This window comes from Drosophila mojavensis, unplaced genomic scaffold (genome assembly GCF_018153725.1).
Source record: "Drosophila mojavensis isolate 15081-1352.22 unplaced genomic scaffold, ASM1815372v1 contig_74, whole genome shotgun sequence".
Taxonomy (NCBI): Eukaryota; Metazoa; Arthropoda; class Insecta; order Diptera; family Drosophilidae; genus Drosophila; species Drosophila mojavensis.
Window position 1 is genome coordinate 4,445,662 of NW_025318899.1, and position 19,622 is coordinate 4,465,283.

The window sequence follows — 19,622 nt, forward strand, 5'->3', positions numbered from 1 at the left end:
GTATATTTAAAACATTATAATTGTTTTTGTTTTGTTTTGTTTAAATACAAGTGTGCTGTCTTCGCTAATTTTAAATAGTTTCAACCTTAGATTTACTTAAACTCTAATAAATTGATTAACCGTTAATTTTATTGCTTTCATTCACATAATTAATTATGCATTTAAGTTGTTTTTGTTTTCTTTTTTTCCATTTTTGTTGCTGTTTACATTGTTATACAAAATTGTAATATTATTGCCGGGCTTTAATTAAACATGTTTCGCCTTTTGTAAATCTTAATTTAACTTTAAGCGTACAAATAAAATTAAAAACAAAAAAATCAATAATTAAAACAAATACCAAATATTCAAATAAAATCAACACTGGCCAGCAAGGTTTTCAGTAACCATAAAAAATATTTGACTATGCTTTTTCAAAGCGCTGAATAGGAATCTTGGATGGAATGTAGAAGTCTCAGAAACAATAAATATATATTTAATAAAAATTGTATTTTTTTCGTTGCATATATTTAAGCAGGAATATTATAAATCTTATAGTTTGTTGTTTTCATATTTAAAAGTAAAAATCTGCAAGATCCCATTTCATGCTCTTGCTTCTTGGTTACTGCACTTCAACAAGTTTTGTGTTGGCCAGTGTAATTCTTGATAACTATGGCTATTAAGTAGCATCTCGCTGTTTGTTTAACTTTGATGCATTTTGCATTTTGCCTTTTAGTTATCATTGAATATTTGTTGTTCGCCTTTTTTGTTTTTCTTTGATTTTGTTGTTGTTGAGTATTGCTTTGGTACTTTAGCCGATTTCGATATCGATATCGTCATCGTTATCGATTATTGCATAAAAGTGTTCCGCATGGGGACATGGGGAAACTCTTCTTAGCGCCTACGTTGTTAACAGTATAAAAATAATTTTGTGATGATTATACTTACTAGGTTAACTTAGGCGTACATGTATACTAGGTCTAAAATATTTATGTATATATTTTATGCATGTGTATATATAATTGTAAATATTACGCAACTACATACGTATGTTCTAATGTTTGTATATAACTATATATATGTATGTATATATAGATTCCTTTTCGCTCACTTAGACATACCAACAACTGGGTTTCGTTTTTGTTTTGGTTTTCATTTGGTTTTTGACTGAGTTTCGATCAAAACTTTTTGCTACTCTTTAGACTAAGTACTCTACGACAAAGTTCGTTGCACTTTTGTTGTTGTTGTTTTTTGAGATCGGTCGCTGAAGCTGATTTCAGTTGAGTGATATATTATAGATGTCTATATGGTAGATTAGGTTTAAATACTATTTACATATTTTTGCTTTTGTGCTGGGGTGTAATTGCGTATAAATGAACATATGAGCTACATAATATAAATATAGATGTAAGTAATATCGTACTAGGTAAGTTGTATTTCGAAGAGTGCAAAAGTATTTTCTTTGTTTCTTTCATTGTTTGTTGTTTTTCTTTACGCATGGACGAAGTGTACTGTTAAATGCTTGAGACTAGATCACACTCGATATTCATATAGATTTTCTTCATCTGGCTTTTTGTTGTTCTTGTTTTTGTTTTCTCTCGTTCTGTGAGGGGCGATCGAATACGGATTTGAGTAACTATATGGGTATATATAGGCTACAGCAAATCATGTTTGGTCTTATCGTTTCTTGTTTTGGTCACTAATAGAAACACTGGAAATTTCTTAGGGCGCCCTTTAGAGGTGGTGTATGATACCGACAGGATTTTATGGAACGGTCAGAAGAAGTTTTTAGATTCGAGCTGTACGAAATCTTCAACTTTTCTTTTATTTTCTGTCATTGATGATAAAACTCCCTTTATGATCATATCATATTTCTCTTTTGGCGAATTCAGTGTACTGTTAATTGGACCACAACAGAATGCAATGCTCTAAAACTAAAAACTGGTATTTAAGCGGAAATGTATTGAAACTTTGCCTTCGTAAAAAATTAGAAAAAATTTGCTGTTAGACAGCGACTAGAAATTTTTTGTTCTATCTTTTTATATTCCCTTTATAAATATATACATATATAATTATTATTATTTGGTTTTGAATTGCCTGGAATGCTAATTGACTATGTGGCTAAACGCAAATTAGTTGCCCAAATCTCATTGTATTTTTTTTTCAGTTAACCCCTCTGATTCTTCTTCTTCTATTTTCCCATGTAACTCTAGCCTTTAAAATCATAAGAAAACTCAAACAAAATCCGAAATTTTCTTATGTGCCAATAATATGCTGATGTTTTATAATATACGATATATCGTATATCGTAATATTGCTTTGCGTTCTCATTTTGATTAAACTTGTTTTTGAATTAAAATGCTTCCTTTACGTGCTTAAATGTTGCTATGTGACTTAGTTATATAAAATGATGTGAAAAATGTGGAGCTGAATTTTGTTTTAGGTTCAGTTTAAGTATTTTTTCATTTTGTTTTTGTTTATCGTCTACTCTCTGGCGCTACTATATACTGCTTATAGATAGACTGCCCTTAGGATCTAATTCGTTGTTTGAGAAACATTGCATTTGCTTTTCGTATTCGTTGCATTAAATTTGTTTTAATCACTTCGTCTTCGATTAAAGATTAAAGAGAATTTTCTTGGTATTTTTGGTTAGGATATAGAGTTTTAGAGTTTAGAGTTTTAGATTTTAGAGTTTAGAGTTTAGGGAGTAGAGCTAAAGACTACAAGTTTTTTGATAGCTACAGGTTATAGTACACCATTTGTATATATGTATGTGTGTGTGTGTTTATATATATTTTTGTTTAGATAGTTATAGAGAGAGATACATATATATACATATACATATACATATGTATATATGCATGTATGTATGTATATATAGATATAGAATTGCTCAAGTTCTCAGGTTTTAAGTTTTTGCAATTACTGCAAAAGGCTTTCTGTGTGTGTATGGGTATCAGAAGTTCAGCTTCTTCTTCTTAAGTTTTCTATTATAATTCATTTTTTTTTTTTTTTTTTTTTTTTTTGGGTTCTAGGAATGTTTGTTTTTGTTTTTTTGTTCAACTCGCTTAAGACTAAAAGAAGAACGAGATTAGGTTTACGCTAAGTGTATTTAGTTATCCTTTTTCTTTCATTATTTTTTTTTTTTTTTTTTTTTTTTTTTTTAATGGTTTTCTAATGCGAATTTCTACAGTCTCTGTGTTACTCTACTACACTTGCTTTTGGACGTATTGTGATCGTATTCTTTATATATATATATATAGTTGTATATATAAAAACTGCTATCGATAACTGACTTTCAACATTAACGATCAATTAACAAGGGCATTGCTTTTACTTTGTTTTTTGTTTGTTTGTTTTTGTTTTGGTTTTGTTGTTTTTGTGTTCTTTTGTTTTTGTTTGTTCTGTTTTTTGGCAATGGCACACTTACTCAACATTTAGATGGCATAGGTGATGCCAACACCTGCCACTCCGACAGGTGCCTCCACCTTGACCCGTTCGAGGAACTCGTGCGGAGGCGAGGCCAAGCTGGCGCCACTCTCGCTGTTGCTATCGGTGTGGCCATGCAACGACATGGCCATCATGAGCTCCTCCTCGTCCTTGAGGCAGGCCGATTCCAGATGCTTGTTTAGGTACGATTTCAATGCGAATGTCTTATGGCAGCGCTTGCACTCGAAATTCTTGTCCACCGAATGCGTCTGCATGTGAGCTCGCAGATTGGAGCGATCGGCAAAGGCTTTGCCGCAATGCGCACAACCGTAGGGCTTCTCACCCGTGTGGGAGCGCAGGTGGCCCTGCAGCAGCCACGGCCGTGAGAAGAGTTTGCCGCAAACGCCGCAGCTGTGGGAGAGCTTGTGCGTGAGCACGTGCATGGCCAGGGCGGGCATCGAGACGTAGGCCTTGCCGCAGGTGTGGCACTTTTTAGCTGACTGCGAGTCGAGGGAGCGATGCGTCTGCTTGTGGCGCGACAGATTGCTGGAGGTGGCGTACTGCTTGCCACACTCGGAGCAGGTGTACTTGGTTTTCTGCTGATCCTGGACAACGACGGCGGCTGGATCGGCCACATGCTTGCGCTTCGACCGTCCGTCGCTCACAAAGAAGGCCTCGTAGGTGTAGGCAACGGTTTTCGCTGCCTGACCGGTCGCATCGCCATCGGCGTCTGTGTCTGGCTCGGCATGGCAGTCCAGTCCCAATCCCAATCCCAAGCCCAGGCCCAGGCCATGGCCGCTGTGCAGCTGATTGGTTGTGTTGCTGTTCTCGTTCTGCACATTGCTGCTGCTGCTGTGATTGCTGCTGGTGCTGCTGTGTATGCTGCTGCTGGCACTGGAAGCATTGCTCAAGGGTCGCTGCTCATTCACCACGCTGGCTGCGGCAGCGAGCTCGGCAATTGTTGATGTGGTGCGCAAGTGTTGCTGCTGCAGCGGCAGTGCCAGCGGCAACAGTTGCTGCTGTGGCTCGTGCTGCAGTTGCAGCTGCTGTGGCTCATGTTGCTGCTGTTGCTGGTGCTGCTGCGGCTGCTGCTGCTGCTGCTGCTGCAGCTGATGTGGCTGCGTGGGCGGATGAAAGGCTGTCGAGGCACTCAGATCGAGTATGGCGTGAGCTGCATGCAAATCCTCCTCGGCCGGCACACGCCGGCGATAGCCATGCGTGGGCTTGTCGTCCAGCGAGTAGGGCCTGTAGATGTCCTTCTTCTTTGGCGGCAGCGACAGTGTGGCACCTGTGCTGCTGAAGCACTTGCGCTCGCTGCTCGTCTGGCCAGATTCCATCTTAATGTGCAACATGCCCGGACTAAATCTATCGCCATTTGGCGAGCACGAAGGCGACGATGTGGTTGACGATGGCGGCGTTTGATAGGCAGCCAAATGTTGTTGTTGCTGCTGCTGCTGTTGTTGTTGCTCACCTGAGTGGTTGCTGCTGCTGTTGGCTGCTGCTGCCACAAGCGCTGTCGCTGCTGCCCGTATGACCGTTATTTCGCTCTCCATGCGAGGCAGGTACGCGGTGTAATGCAGCGGCGACAGCTCACGTGTGTAGCCTGCAAAGGGAGCGAGAGAAGAGGCCGAGATAAGGTGAGAACTTGAGTTGGATGAAATATGTTGATGCTGATGTTAAATAATTGTAGCATACGCTAAGGGCTTGGAGCAGCCATGGAAATACGTATATGTCATGGTAAAAGAGGGAGAAGGGGTAGTTGGATTTAACGTGTTGCAGCTGCCAAGCAAATGTTGCATATTTAAAGGGACGTTGGACGTGCCAAAGAGAAAGTTTTATTGAATTCTTTGGAAAACGTTTAGGCGTTCAAGTACAGAATTTGAAGGAAATTTAAAATATATATGATATTTGTAAGATAGATGGTAGTAGATTAAAGGTGAAAGAATGTAAGTAAAGGATACAGTTTGGTTATAGAAAATTCTTATAAAAAAAAAAACATTAAAATTGTTTAATTAATTAATTAAGTTTAAGACTCTTGAGGTAATGTAAGGGCAGATTGATAACATTTAAACATTTTTAAAAATCTCTGAAAATTGTATATGGGTTATTTTGACTTAAATTGATTTACTAGATGTTCTTAACACACTTATTATATTCATTTAATATCTATGCAAAATATATATATCTCATCATTTCTCATCAGCTCATTAGTTTAGATTATGAATGAAGCCCAGATTTCTATATATTATTTTAATAATTTTAATATGTGTGATATGTTTCAAAAATACAGTCTATATTTAATATATCAACTATATCAACTAACAACTATTCAATTACATCTTAAATCATATTTGAAATGCCTTTCATCACTTACCGTTGTAGACATTGGTTGCGCCACGTGTCGCTGCCTCCGGCGAATGGGGCGGCGGACTTGGAGCTGTGGTGCCCGCCGTTGGGGAGCTGGGGCCCCAGCACTTGGCCGTAGTTGTTGCAGTAGTTGTTGATGTGGCTGTTGCTGTTGTGCTGTTGTTGCTGTTGTTTGTTGCTTCTGTTGCTGCTGTGGCGGTTGCTGTTGCTGTTGTGCGTTGCTTGTCGGATTTGGTCAATAGCTTGTCGCCCACAACATCGATCTCTTCGTCATCGTCCATGGTGGAGCGACGCGACTTCAGATTGGGCAATGGGGATAGTTGCTCCTCCCGTGGAGTTGTTGCTGTTGGTGTGTTGTTGGCATTATCCTCGCTGTTGCGATCCAGCCAAGGATATGCCTTCCATTTCTTGGCAATTAGGCAGCGCGGCATTTTGAGTAAAATTTAGTTGAGTTGAGTTGAGTTGATTGATTGAGTCGAGTTGAGTTGAGTTGATTGAGTGATTGAGCGTTGCTTTTGGTGTTTTTCCTTTTAGATTTAGAGGCAAGTTTAGTGTTAAGTGCTGAAGCGAGTGTTTTGTTTCGTACGAGCAAAGACCTTCGTAGTGGGTATTTGGTTTTGGTGGCAAAAGCGGAAAGGAAAATTGTTGCTGTTCCTATTTCGCATGTGAAAAATATATATATTTATATAGATTGGCTCGCCGAAATGAATAGAGTTTGTTTTTACAGTTTACAGCTGTCTTAAATAGAGTTTCGCATAGTTGCGCCTCCCTTTCCTTCTCTCTCTCTCTCTATCTCTTTGGGTCTCCTTTATTAAATCATATTTCAATATTTTATATTGCTTTTTATTGTTTCACATATGTAGGTCCATATATACATAAATGTTGTTGATAAATTGGTTTGCGGTTCAGTTTGGGGTCTTCGATTCGGTTTCTGGTTTTTGGTTAGGATACTTCGAATTTCACAGCCACTTTACACATTTCTGCGCTTTTATTTGAAGCTCTCCGAACGGCAGAGAGTTTATAGTTCTCAACTTTTTCTTTTTTGGTCAAGTTTTCGGGTTTTTGTGTGTGTTATTTCTTCTTTTTTTGGGGCTTTGCGTTTGCGTTGGCTGCGTGTGGTTTATCGATTTTTACATTTGCGTTTACGTTTACGTTTACGTTTTTTTTTTTTTTTTTACACAACGAGGGAGAGGGGGTCTTAAAACATAACGGTTCGGTCAACTGCTAGGGGTTTACATGGGTAATTGTATTGCTCCATATATAATATACAGATATCCTTTGGCTTTTCAGTAAGTTGTTGTTGTTGCTGTTATTGCTTGTTGATTTATTTATGTTTTGTTAAACAATTTTCGAAGCAAAATATTATTGTTGTTGCCGAACAAAACTAAATTTTGATATTTGTTTATAGGTTTTAGTTGTAATTGTAGTTCATAGTTTTTATAAAACAGAGAAAGTATAGACGTTAAAAGTTGTAAAAGTTTAGATTAGTTGACACGAGTTGTTGTTGTTATTTGTTGGTTGTTGTGAAAAGTTGAGTCGAGTTGTTGTTGTAATTATTATTGTTGTTGGTAGAGTGAAAAAATTGATTTAGGAGAAAATATAATATTATATAAGATAGAGAAGAAATGCGAACGAACCGAACGTAAGCAACTCTTGAATGCTTATGAGAATAGAACTGAACGAAACGTTGCTTATAAGGGTTGCCGAACGAAATCGAAACGAAGAGAGCGTAGCGAAACGGAACGTCCTGGCATAGCCATGGAACAGCCCCTAAACAACCCCCAAACAACAACCACAAAAAGCAACAAAAAAACACACACAGCGCGAAATGCAACAACGTCGCTGGCGTAGCTGTTGCGTGTCTTTTAGGGCAGCTGCACACGTACCAAAGGGGAAGGGCCTTCAAATGTTTGCAACTTTATACATTTAATTAAAATTATTTTAATACTATTTGAATTAAAAGAAAATAAATAAAAAATGAAAATTAATTGTAATTTTTGGAATAATTAATTATTGATCATGTCTGAACGTGTATGGGGCTCCAGCAATAAGGAAATGTGTTCCATTTTACCATTTCGTTCCACTTCGCCTTTTTCCTCCAATTGTTGCGTCGTCCCTCTCTCTCTCGCTCACGCTCCGTGGCTCTGTCTCTCTGTCTCTCTGTCTTCGGCACGGCTCGTACCTGAATTGTGGAATTGGCTCATGGCTCCTTTTTTGTTATTGAACAAAAATATATTTTTGGGGGTGGATTTTTGCAACAGCGTCTCCTTTCGTATGTGGCAGTTGTGCCGAGTTAATTGCTCTTGCTGTTGCATTGCATTTGTTGCTGAACTTTGATTTTGAACAAATTGCCAAAAATGACGGGCGACCGAAGAGAGTGGCGCACAGCAGAGCAGAGCGGCGCGAAGAGTGGGTGATGAGAGGGGGGGTGGTTGGTAGGAGGGTCGATAGGTTAGTGGGGTGGCAGGGGCGAGGTGTAGCAGCAACAGTCGTTGGATTGTGGCATTGTTGATTGCTAGCAGCCGTAGCAGCAGCAGCAGCAGCAGTAGATGTGGCAAACGGAAGAGGTAACGGGCGGCAAGCGGGGCAGGCCGCTAATAGTGGGTGGGGTTACTCGCTGGCAATACATTAAAGCATTCCTATTTGGGCGTTGGGTTTTTTGGTATATCAAAGGTCAGGATATGTTTGAAAATTTACGATTTCACTCTAGCTCGAGTTCAAAGTTAAATTAAAAAAATATATGAGCCATGTATATATAGACATATATGTATAGACTGTTATATATAGCTTCGTTCTATGTACGATGGAAAATATCGTTGTAAGCTTTTAATAAATATTAATGGAAAAGCCAGTCGTAATTGGGTTGTTGACTATAAAAAGTCTATGTGTATTTCTATGATTTGTCGGCATTTGTAGCTCTAAAATATAAGGCAGACGAAACTTTTGTTAAGTTTAAAGAGTTGTGACATTGTTATATTAAATGAATATAATACAGTTACGGTAGTCATTTAATAATGAAACATTAAAATATTGTATTAAATATAAAAAATTATAATTATTAGTGAATATTTATTTTTTATGTAGCATCTCTATAATTCAAGAATATATATTTGTATACATATTAGACTCTCCTGGCTTGCTGTCCTTACTCTTTCAGCACGAGACTTGGATAATTAATAAGGACGTAAAGTGCCGAAAAAAGAAAGAGAGCAAAATTAAGAGAAACTTTTATTTCCTGCTCTGCTCAACTGTCGCTGCAAATGAGCTTAGCAGGCGAAAAATATGATTTATTCAATTAACATTTTTGTATTTGATTTATTTTTTCTGCCCCTGCGTGGAGCTGCTTAAAAGTGCTTCAACATTTTCGAAAACATTTGACTCGTTCAAAGGAAATAACATATCGCAGCTTATTTGACAGATGGAAACCCCTTTTTTATATGGCCTCTTGAGTATGGGACTATTAAGCATTTGTTGTTGTTTGTTGAAAAAATTGAAAAAAATGCCAAGAAATGCCAATCCATCTAGCTGTCAGACCCTAAGGATCTCTTAGCATATACAACATACTATATATTCCTTGAAATGTAACGTACAGACCATCTGTGGAATTTTCGTTGCACTAATTACAATTGGGCACCTCGATGGAAGCCCTAAATATGCCACCAAGTACCAAGTCCTCTTAGTGAAACCCATGAAGCACATTGTAAACTCCCTCTTTCGCTCCCTCCCTCTCGCTCTCCCATTCTCTTTCTCTTTCTGGTCGTCCTGCTCTAAATTGTAATCTGCTTTTCCAGCTAAGAGCTGAGGCAAGCTTGCCGGCGACCCTTTGCGACGCCAAAGTTGTTGCGCTTCGCTAGCCGCTTTAGGGGGTGGCAACTGTATGGAAATTGAAAATGGCTATGAAAATATGATCGCGGATCGTTGAGCGAGGCACGCGCAGCCGCAGATGCACTGAGGCGAGCAGCCATATGGTAGTCGGCTGGGCTGGGTAGGAGCCACGCGTCATGACAGGAAACCAAATTATGCAGCCGACGCAAAGCGAGATTCGTTCACCTGGAACAAGGAGCAAGAAGCAACGCGCACGGCAGCGTAGTACACAGGACAATATGGTTACAGCTTTTCCTGTTTCCAAAGCGTTATTAGCGTTAGTTTAGGGGTAAAATACACTTATACAAAAGGTGCAATCTAGCGCCCAAACATATAGACTACCAGCGGGGATCCAGTTGAGCGCGTTTGCGAGCGTGCAAAAAACAGGAAATGCTCTACAAGTGCAGCTGCCCAAAAGACTGGCCCAAAGGACACCCAACACTCCGTCGGTGGGTGGGCGTTGCGCCTGCAGAAATTTGTCAGCTTGCCAAATGCTTTTGTTGTTGTTGTTGCTGCTGCTGCTGTTGCTTGTGCCTTTGGCGTTGCCTAGCGAAATAGAACGAGCTGCCAGACCCCCGCTCACCCCTTAAGATGAGTCAACATGGCATATTGTTTTTGTGCAAATGTATGTAACAGGCAGTACAAGGCTCAGCTGACCCTATAAAGTATCCATGTATATTATATATTCTTAGTCAGCATAACTAAGATATGGCGATTCAGCAATGTTTTGCGTGTCTGTTTGAATATGTGTAATACGAATATCCTATAAGTGCTTCAGATTTGATTTTTTGGTTGTCTAAATCTTTATAGAACTTTAGTTATTTAAGCATATTTGAAAGGTTTTAGAAACTAGAGCTGATACATTGCATATATAGACCATCTTCTAATATATACAGAATAAAAGCAGTCCTCATTCAATACTAGTTTTAACTGCGAGTACGTTGAATTTACACAGTTTGGGTTAAAATAACCCTCCCTATCACATTTATATTTATTTTCCAGCAATATTTTCAAATTTGAATCAATCTAAAGAATGAGCAGCTCTCCTATATCGCTTCAACTTTGATAATGTAATGTCATTCTGGATCTAAGATTTAGATATACATATTCTATGTATAAGTATATATTGAAATAATCTCAAATATTGTGCAGGATAACTGCTAGTCGAGCAGCCCCGGTTAAAGTGCACTCACACTCCTTTTTTGGCCACTAAAATGCCGCATTCACGTATCGAAGCGAAGTGTGACGCTCGCTTGTGGCACGGGCCACGGAAGTGGCAGCTGTAACAGAAATAGAAACAGCAACAGCAACAGAGGCAGACAGAGCAGAGAGAGAGAGAAAAAAAGGAACTGTTGATCCTGCTGCTGCTGCTGCTGCTGTTGCTGCGCCCATTGTAAAGGGTACCAGGTGTTTGGCATGCTCTTTCTGTTTTCCTTTCAATGATGTATTAAAGTGGAAACAAGCACGAGCTGTATCTCTCTCTCTCTCCCTCCCCCTCTGTCTGCCTGTCTCTCTGATTCTCTCTTTTTCTCTCCACTTTGGCTGTCTGTCTGGCAGTTTGAGTTTTTCCCAAATGCTATTTGTTCCTGTTTCTGCTATAATTTCATTGTTACTCCTTTTTGAACTGCTTTGCAACCACCCCATCAGCGTTATCATCATCATCATCGTCAGCAACAGCAACGGCAACATCATTATCATCGCCATCAGCAACAGCAGCAACAGCGGCAACAGCGACAGCAGCAACAGCAGCAACACCACCCAGCAATCAACCCCCTCGCAGCGTTTGCCATTTGGCGTCTACATAGAAACAGCAAACAGGTAAAACAACAACAGCAACAACTACAACAACAACTACAACATCAACTACAACAAGTACAACAACAATTGCAGCAGCAACATTTCGTGTGCCTGTTTCATTAGCAATAAAAACAGCAGGAATAAAAATCTAAAAAAAATATGAATGCTCCAATTGGGTGGAACCGACTAGTAGTTATCCTGCTAGATACCAGATACTAGATACCAGATACTAGATACTAGATACGAGACACTAGATACTAGATACTAGATACTAGATACTAGATACTAGATACTAGATACTAGATACTAGATACTAAATACTAGATACTAGATACTAGATACTAGATACTAGATACTAGATACTAGATACTAGATACTAGATACTAGATACTAGATACTAGATACTAGATACTAGATACTAGATACTAGATACTAGATACTAGATACTAGATACTAGATACTAGATACTAGATACTAGATACTAGATACTAGATACTAGATACTAGATACTAGATACTAGATACTAGATACTAGATACTAGATACTAGATACTAGATACTAGATACTAGATACTAGATACTAGATACTAGATACTAGATACTAGATACTAGATACTAGATACTAGATACTAGATACTAGATACTAGATACTAGATACTAGATACTAGATACTAGATACTAGATACTAGATACTAGATACTAGATACTAGATACTAGATACTAGATACTAGATACTAGATACTAGATACTAGATACTAGATACTAGATACTAGATACTAGATACTAGATACTAGATACTAGATACTAGATACTAGATACTAGATACTAGATACTAGATACTAGATACTAGATACTAGTATACTAGATACTAGATACTAGATACTAGATACTAGATACTAGATACTAGATACTAGATACTAGATACTAGATACTAGATACTAGATACTAGATACTAGATACTAGATACTAGATACTAGATACTAGATACTAGATACTAGATACTAGATACTAGATACTAGATACTAGATACTAGATACTAGATACTAGATACTAGATACTAGATACTAGATACTAGATACTAGATAGATACTAGATACTAGATACTAGATACTAGATACTAGATACTAGATACTAGATACTAGATACTAGATACTAGATACTAGATACTAGATACTAGATACTAGATACTAGATACTAGATACTAGATACTAGATACTAGATACTAGATACTAGATACTAGATACTAGATACTAGATACTAGATACTATATCCCTATATATTTCAGCTCTTAGCAAACCCATTATACCCAATTTATCAGTTTTCGAAAGGGCATAAAAACAACTACGTTTACGTCATCGCCAAATTGGAATTTACTCGTTTTTCGAAAACTTATTAGCATGTCCTGCAACAGGATACAACAAGAGTTGGCCTTTTTGTTTGGGGGCTCTCACTTGTGCGGATTCTTGCGCTGGACACACGCTCCGCTGCCAGCGAGTGTAATTTGAAACTTTGTACTTTTTAATTACAATTGTTGAGCATTGCGAAATCTCTTGGCTCAGAGCTGGAAATGAAGATCCTACGAATCGGTATATGTCGGATAAGCAGCTGTTGCTGTAGCAACAAAAGGTCGAAGTTCACAAATCGTTAGATGTGAGATGAGTTCAAAGACCTTGTTGATATGCGTATGTGTGTGTGTGAAGAGGGAACGGCACGGGACGAGACGGGTTTTTGGCTGAGAGCCAGGTAGGCAAACGGGTCCAGCAGAGCCAAATACGGTAGCCTGGACGAGGCTCGCCCAAGCAACGATCCTGATGCGACGACGGGACATCATTTGACGATCTACACACATATACACACACACACATGCATGTATGCATATAAATATACGAACCGCAACAACAACAACAACTGGATTTTGGTGGTGATATTTGCCTCATTGATGGTGATTGTGGATGCTACTCTTCGTCGTCCTTTCACTTCTCTTAACTAACAACAGAAAAAAAGGGCGAGACGAACTGTGAGCCGAATGCGCGCGCGGCTTTTCATTCGATTTTTCAGCAATTTTCCCGACAGCTGGCCAAGCGTTTGTATAATATGCAACAGCAGCTGATTCCTGACCCTGGGCACGGGTATCGGGGCTCTTCTTATGCTATGCAGTTTGGGTTCAAATTCTCTCGTCTCTCGTCCTGCCCGAATATCGACGGCTGCACCCAGTTCTTATATTACAATTCAGGTTAGTGCCCTCGCTGCGTGTGTATGTATGTGTGTGTGTGTGTGTGTGTGTGTTTGTATTTTGAACTCATCAACTAATGGCTGATTGTGTAGAGCCCAGGCATCAATTTGAATATGGGCCTCGACAGAAAGGTCCTCAATTGCCTATACTTCATTGATCACTCAAGCAGTTGATTCCATTAAACTTATAAGGAAATTTGCTTTATTGTGGTTCCTTTTAGGTAGCGCCGCTCGTCTAGACCTGATCAGAACTTAAGCTTCGTATCGAATTGAATACCTAAATTGAAATGTTTATTATTTATAGAGAGAGAGAGTGGAGAGAAAGGGGGATCCAGAGGCAGATGTATTTACACACATTCATTAAAGTGAAATGTGCATATTGGGTATTGCTGTCTCTCCATTTGTTCGTGTGAATGCTAACTATTGAAGCTAGAGATTATAGACAGATAGAGAGAAAGCTATTTAAGCGAGGGACTTGAAATTTGAGAAATATGATCTAGTTGCTTATCGAACTAAAATAAATTTGCTTAATTTTCTTGAGTTAAAAAAAAAAGAAAAGAAATACATTTGTAAATGCAATTTCAATGTCTTTCTTTATAAGACAGTTTACGATTATATTCGAATTCAACATCTGCGCCCTTCAAAATTCAAATTGTATTTTATTCACAGGCTATATATGTATGTATAGGGAAGTGCTTATATTTTCTATATTCGGGCTTGCACATTAGTTACTTGTTACACTCAGCTAGTAAGGCAGATATTCACACACACACACAATCATACACACACTCATACAGATTCAAGCCAAGCATAAAGCCAATGCATTGGTGAGAGTACTCGCAAGTAGTTTCGACTATCGATTGCCGCATGCAACAAGAGCACTTAGTGATATCCTGGCAGACAATACAAAGGATACATGTGTGGACTTGCATATGAAAGAGCGTTGTTTCCGTTTCGTCCTTTGCAGTGCTTGGCAGCTTCTCTGGCTGGCTGGCTGGTTGGCTCGTTGGCCGCAGCCTCTCATCACAGACTCATCTCATCTGTCCCATCTGTCCATCCGTCCGTCTGTCCGTCCGCCTGCCTCTGTTCTCTTGTATCTCGAGTCCTGTATTGAAATAAATTCTCAATGAACGCGCCCATTTCGATGGGCCTTTCAGTCTTCATGCGTGCCATTTGCACCAACAGCAACAGCAGCAGCAGCTGCCATTTGGCTCACATCTTGCAGCTTGTTGCTGCCACAGCGTGTTGCAAATCTCTGTTGTATGCCCCATACATATCAAATACACATTCTCGTCTATCATATTTGGGCCGCGCATTAGCCAGCAAGGCTAAGCATATATACATATACAAATGCTTACAAGCATAGAGAGACAAGTACAGTGATAACTCGAACGAGCGAACAAGCACGTTTCCAGCCAGCTGCCCATGAATGTGTGGGGCATAAGATTAAGAGAAATTATTGAATCTGATATGAGAATTTATTAACTAATTTTATATAGTTGCAGCTTGATGTTGTTGTGCATTATAGTTATACTTTACTGTATATGGATATGCGCATATATGCAAGTGCTCGTAAACTGGCTTGTTTAGATACACACACATACACACAGGCACATGTGGGGGATATATGTGAGATATATGTGACTCTGACTGGCAATCCATTCGACTGAGTGGGGTGAGTGGGCGGAGAAGGGGGAGGCGTCGTCCTCGTCCTCGTCATCATCGCCATCGTCCTTGTGCTTCACTCGACAAATATTCAACACGTATTCATTTCCTGCACAGTTGCCAACTGGCAACATTCTGCAACAAGATGCTGCACAAGTGCACGTTGACGCTGTGACGCTGACAGAGGCAGCGACGCCGGCAGCAACAGCAACAGCAACGGCGACTGCAACTGCGACTGCGACTGTGGCTGAGGTAGCGACATGATACTTGCACTTGATGCCCGTCGCTGATGAAGTAGCGACAATGCGGCAATGCGTCGCAAAACTCACTTGAAGTGCTACTTGGCAGGCAAAAATGTTGATCCTTTGACGATTGCCAGTTCCTTGTCATCCCCGCCAATAGACGGGATGCGTCCAGGATGAAGGAAGCTGTGAACGCTTTAACGCCATTGCCATGCCCCATACCCCATATACCATACCCCATACCCAATTGCCATAGCTTTGCATTCGGTTCGCATTCCCCACTGAGAGCGCTACACGTTTTCATGAAATCATTTTTCACCACTTAGTCACGTCGCTTTGACAGCCCAGCCCCAGTGCCAGACCCAGAGCCAGTCCCAGTCCCAGTCTCAGTCCCACAGGAGTGAAGTCGAGAAGGAGGTTGAACGCAAGGCAAAAAAGAAAAAAAAAGCCTTTGTGGAAATGGAAACGACAGCATCCTCTCCTCCATGTCCCTCTCTCCCACTCTCCCCCTCGCTCTCTCACTCTCTCCCATGCTCTTCAGCTAGCGTTATCTGCGGTTAGTTGCTTATAATTGGCAGACATGTGAGTTGTGTGTGGGAGCCGTGAGCTGTGAGCTTTCCCTTTAACCGGATGCCAGGCCAGGCCGGGCCAGGGCAGGGCAGGGCAGGCCAGGACTCTATCAGAGACTGGGCGGTTACTGTGCCTTACTAAGTATTTAGTAATTATAGCTGCTGCAGCAGCTACTCTAACTCGACTTTCCCATAGCGCACACGGTTTCCCACACAGGATACAGGACGCAGGACACGTTGCGTGCTCGGTTTATTAGTGCACCGCGCAATTACAAAATACTCAATAGTTTTTACCTTTGTTTACTAGTATTTAGATACCATCGCAAATGTTGAAAAAGGGTATTATGTTTCTGTTTTCAATGAATGTAACAGAGAGAGGACAGATAGGGGGTTTAATTGAACTTATCAAATATAAAGTATCGTATTAATCAATCAATCAATCCTGAGTATTGTGAAAGCTATAGACTTTCGATTTGAAAAAAAAAAGTTTCTTATGTATGTCAATTATAGGAAATACAAAACCTTTTTCCGATCAATGAGTGCCTATTCATAATATCTTACAAAATCTATATTTTAGGGATATTCATATTTTAAGGATATATTCAAGGATTGTCAGTTTTAGTAAAGCTTGTAGATGAGTTAACGGATTTCTTGATTCTACTTGCTATTGGCTACTTTCTCCATTAGTCGAAGCCTGCGGCATTTGTACATACAACCATAGAGAGCCCACGTTTGCACTCTAATATCATTTTAATGCACTCAAAGTTTCATTGACCTCACCAGCGCTGCTTCCCTAGGGTATCTGCAAGTCATGCACGCCCAACTAAAGACCTCCTACTTAGTTTTTACGTTTATTTACTGTTTGGTTTTTATTGTCGATCGCTCAGTGCGAGTGTGGGCACGAAGGACATCTGGCATCAATCATGTGGAAAGCAACAACTACTGCCACAATGCAGTTGCCAGTCGGTTGCCAGTTGCCAGTTGCCAGTTGCCAGTTAGTTAGGCACTGGCTGTGCAATTGGAAAATCTGTAGTCAGTCAGTAGTACTCCCTGCTCAGGTCTGCCCCCCTCCTCCTGCACCATGTTGCCACAGCAAGTGCTGTTTTTGGTACGTGTTATCCTGCTATTTGGTTACCTTGTATGGTTGCACTTCCTTCGCTTTTGTTGCCAGTGGCACGAATCAAAGTATTGAATTTCTATATCCGTTTTTTTTCTTTTCTTCTTCTTCGTCGCTTTTGTTGTCGTCAGAGTGGGGCGGGGTAGGGGGCCCGTGTGGGTAGAGGCGTGGCAGCGCAGTACAAGTGTACAAACCAAATGAGTGTACAGGAAGTTTTACTTATTTCTCGTATTTTTTTTCTTGCAACATTTCTCACCTTGAATGGAACTCGGAGCTGAGTGCGGGGCAATTAGGCGGCTGTGCTCTGAAACGGAAACTGTCGCAACTGATCGTCGTGTTGATAACTTCAACAACAGCAACAACACAGGACGAACAACGACAGCAGCAAGAACAGCAATAAGTGTAACAGGAACTACTACAAGCAAACGAAAAATTGTATAACGCATTTTGGCATTGCGAGAAAGCAGCAAAAGTTTTCGTATGCCCCGTGGAGGCTGACAAAGAAAAAAAAAAAAGAAATTATTTCTTATACTTATATTTCGACAGTCTGGTATGGACTTTATACTGAGATTTTATGAAAATATTTGAAAAATTGAAAAATTCTACAAAATAAAGATAAGTATTTACTTATAATATCCTACTTGGTATCTAGAAACAAATTTATATTATTCAGTAAATATTAACAAAATAAAAAGACAAATATATAGTAAAGAAATAGAACTTTAAGCATATATATATAGCGGAATATTAGAGCTCCTACCAAAAAATTTTCTTAGTTTTTCTAGACAAATTTTTCTATGAAGTCTCTTCGTAAAATCTGCTAGGATATTTAGAGCTCCCTCTTATAAATGAATATATATTTTTCTTTCTCATATATGTTTCGAAGTGTGTTGGGAGCAGCCGCTGAAACAAAGTGCTATAAAAGTCACGCTCGAGGGCAAAATGAGTTTTCAGTTTTGGTTTTGAGACTTTACTTTCTTTTCTTTTCGTTTTTTTTGTTCTTCTTCTTCTTTTTTCAGCATCAGGTAACCTTTTGTGCAGCCCATTAGAAACATGCACGCAGTCGGCTTACTTAAGCATGTGTGTGAGTAGGTGTGTGTATGTGTGTGTGTGTGTGTGTGTGTGTGTACATGCAAATGTGAATGTGATTCAGATGTGGCTATGGCTGTGTCGAAATGTGAAAACGTGCGGGGATTTGAATCGGCTCCAAGGCATAGCAAAGGAGGAGGGCCTGAGCAGGAGGGGTGTGCGGAAGGAAGGGCGCATGAAAACTTTGCCATGCGTGCCGCCATTTGACTCAGAAGATTGACACGCTGCTAAAACGCTGCAAGCTACGGCATGGAATGGGGCAGCAGGACGGACAGCTGGAACAAGGCGCGGCAGGACGTGCCAGTTGTGAGCCGGGAAACAAATGCCCCGTTCAGCCGGTGGTTACAAAAAATGCTGCAGATGTGTCCAATTTAGTGGAACTGGAGCTCAGGTACTCAACTCCCCAACTCCTGCTACGGCTAAGATTAAGATTTCCACCAAGGACCCGGACAATTTGTCGCTGAAATTCGTTGGGGTGAATGCGGTAAGGAATTAATATAATAATTGCGTTAAGTGGTTGTTTTGCCCTAATTCGAGTTATCCACTCCATCCCAGCGGCTGGCCACAGTGATATACGACAGATGTTAAGAGGAAAGTCATTTGTGGATTGGCTAGACGTTAAGGTCTGAAGCCTTGAAGCTGCTTGAGAGAGTTCTCTTCTGTCATCTGCTCGCTCTCTCCTCACTCTCTCTTTCCCTATTTACCACTAATAATTATCGTATTTATTGAGATATTGGTGCAATAAATAATGCATGACCACCCCGAGCCGAGGCAAAGAGTTGCTCTACGCTATCGCTGCAGCGGTCAGTTGAAGGTTACGGCGTATGCCCATAAATATTGCGTATTGCGTATATTCAACCTGACCAATCTGCAGATTCCGCACAGGACTATCTATCTTCTGGACTATGCTCGAATGTGTGTCACCGACAGACTGCCTATGCAAAATGCCAAGTGGCCGAGTTAAATCGTATTCCTGTTGCTGCCGCTGGCCTTCTGCTGTCTCCCTCACACTTGCACGCTGCCACACTATGAATATGCCTCGCCCATGGAATCTCGATGCGGTCAGAATCCATATAGCTACAGCTCCACCTCCACTTGGCTTCAATCGTTGGAATTTGTCGTGACAATAATCAGCAGCGTCTCTGCATGGTGTCAAAAACTGGGCTGGTCTCCATGTTGCCTGACCAACCCACCAACCCACCAACCCCCATCCACCTCCACCCAGCTCCATCTCCTTCTGCTGAGGAGGGTAGTTTCTGTCCTGCTCTATTCGCTG

General features: G+C 40.3%; 1 protein-coding gene across 1 annotated transcript; it reads right to left on the minus strand.

The window, feature by feature from the left end:
* Positions 1-188: 188 nt before the first annotated feature.
* On the minus strand, positions 189-7,438 carry LOC6581398 (zinc finger and BTB domain-containing protein 49). The gene is made up of 2 exons (XM_002007092.4): positions 5,780-7,438; positions 189-5,008 (listed from the first exon to the last, which is right to left on the minus strand). Exons 1-2 carry the CDS (start codon positions 6,201-6,203, stop codon positions 3,414-3,416), a joined length of 2,019 nt encoding a protein of 672 aa, XP_002007128.1. The 5' UTR covers positions 6,204-7,438; the 3' UTR covers positions 189-3,413.
* Positions 7,439-19,622: the final 12,184 nt, after the last annotated feature.

What these genes read in the sequence shown, in the direction of transcription:
- LOC6581398 (XM_002007092.4), bottom strand. Translation starts at nt 6,203, where the DNA reads ATGCCGCGCTGCCTAATTGCCAAGAAATGGAAGGCATATCCTTGGCTG. An exon ending in CGCAACCAATGTCTACAACG is followed by an intron (nt 5,009 to 5,779) that starts GTAAGTGATGAA and finishes CTCCCTTTGCAG; the next exon opens with GCTACACACGTGAGCTGTCG.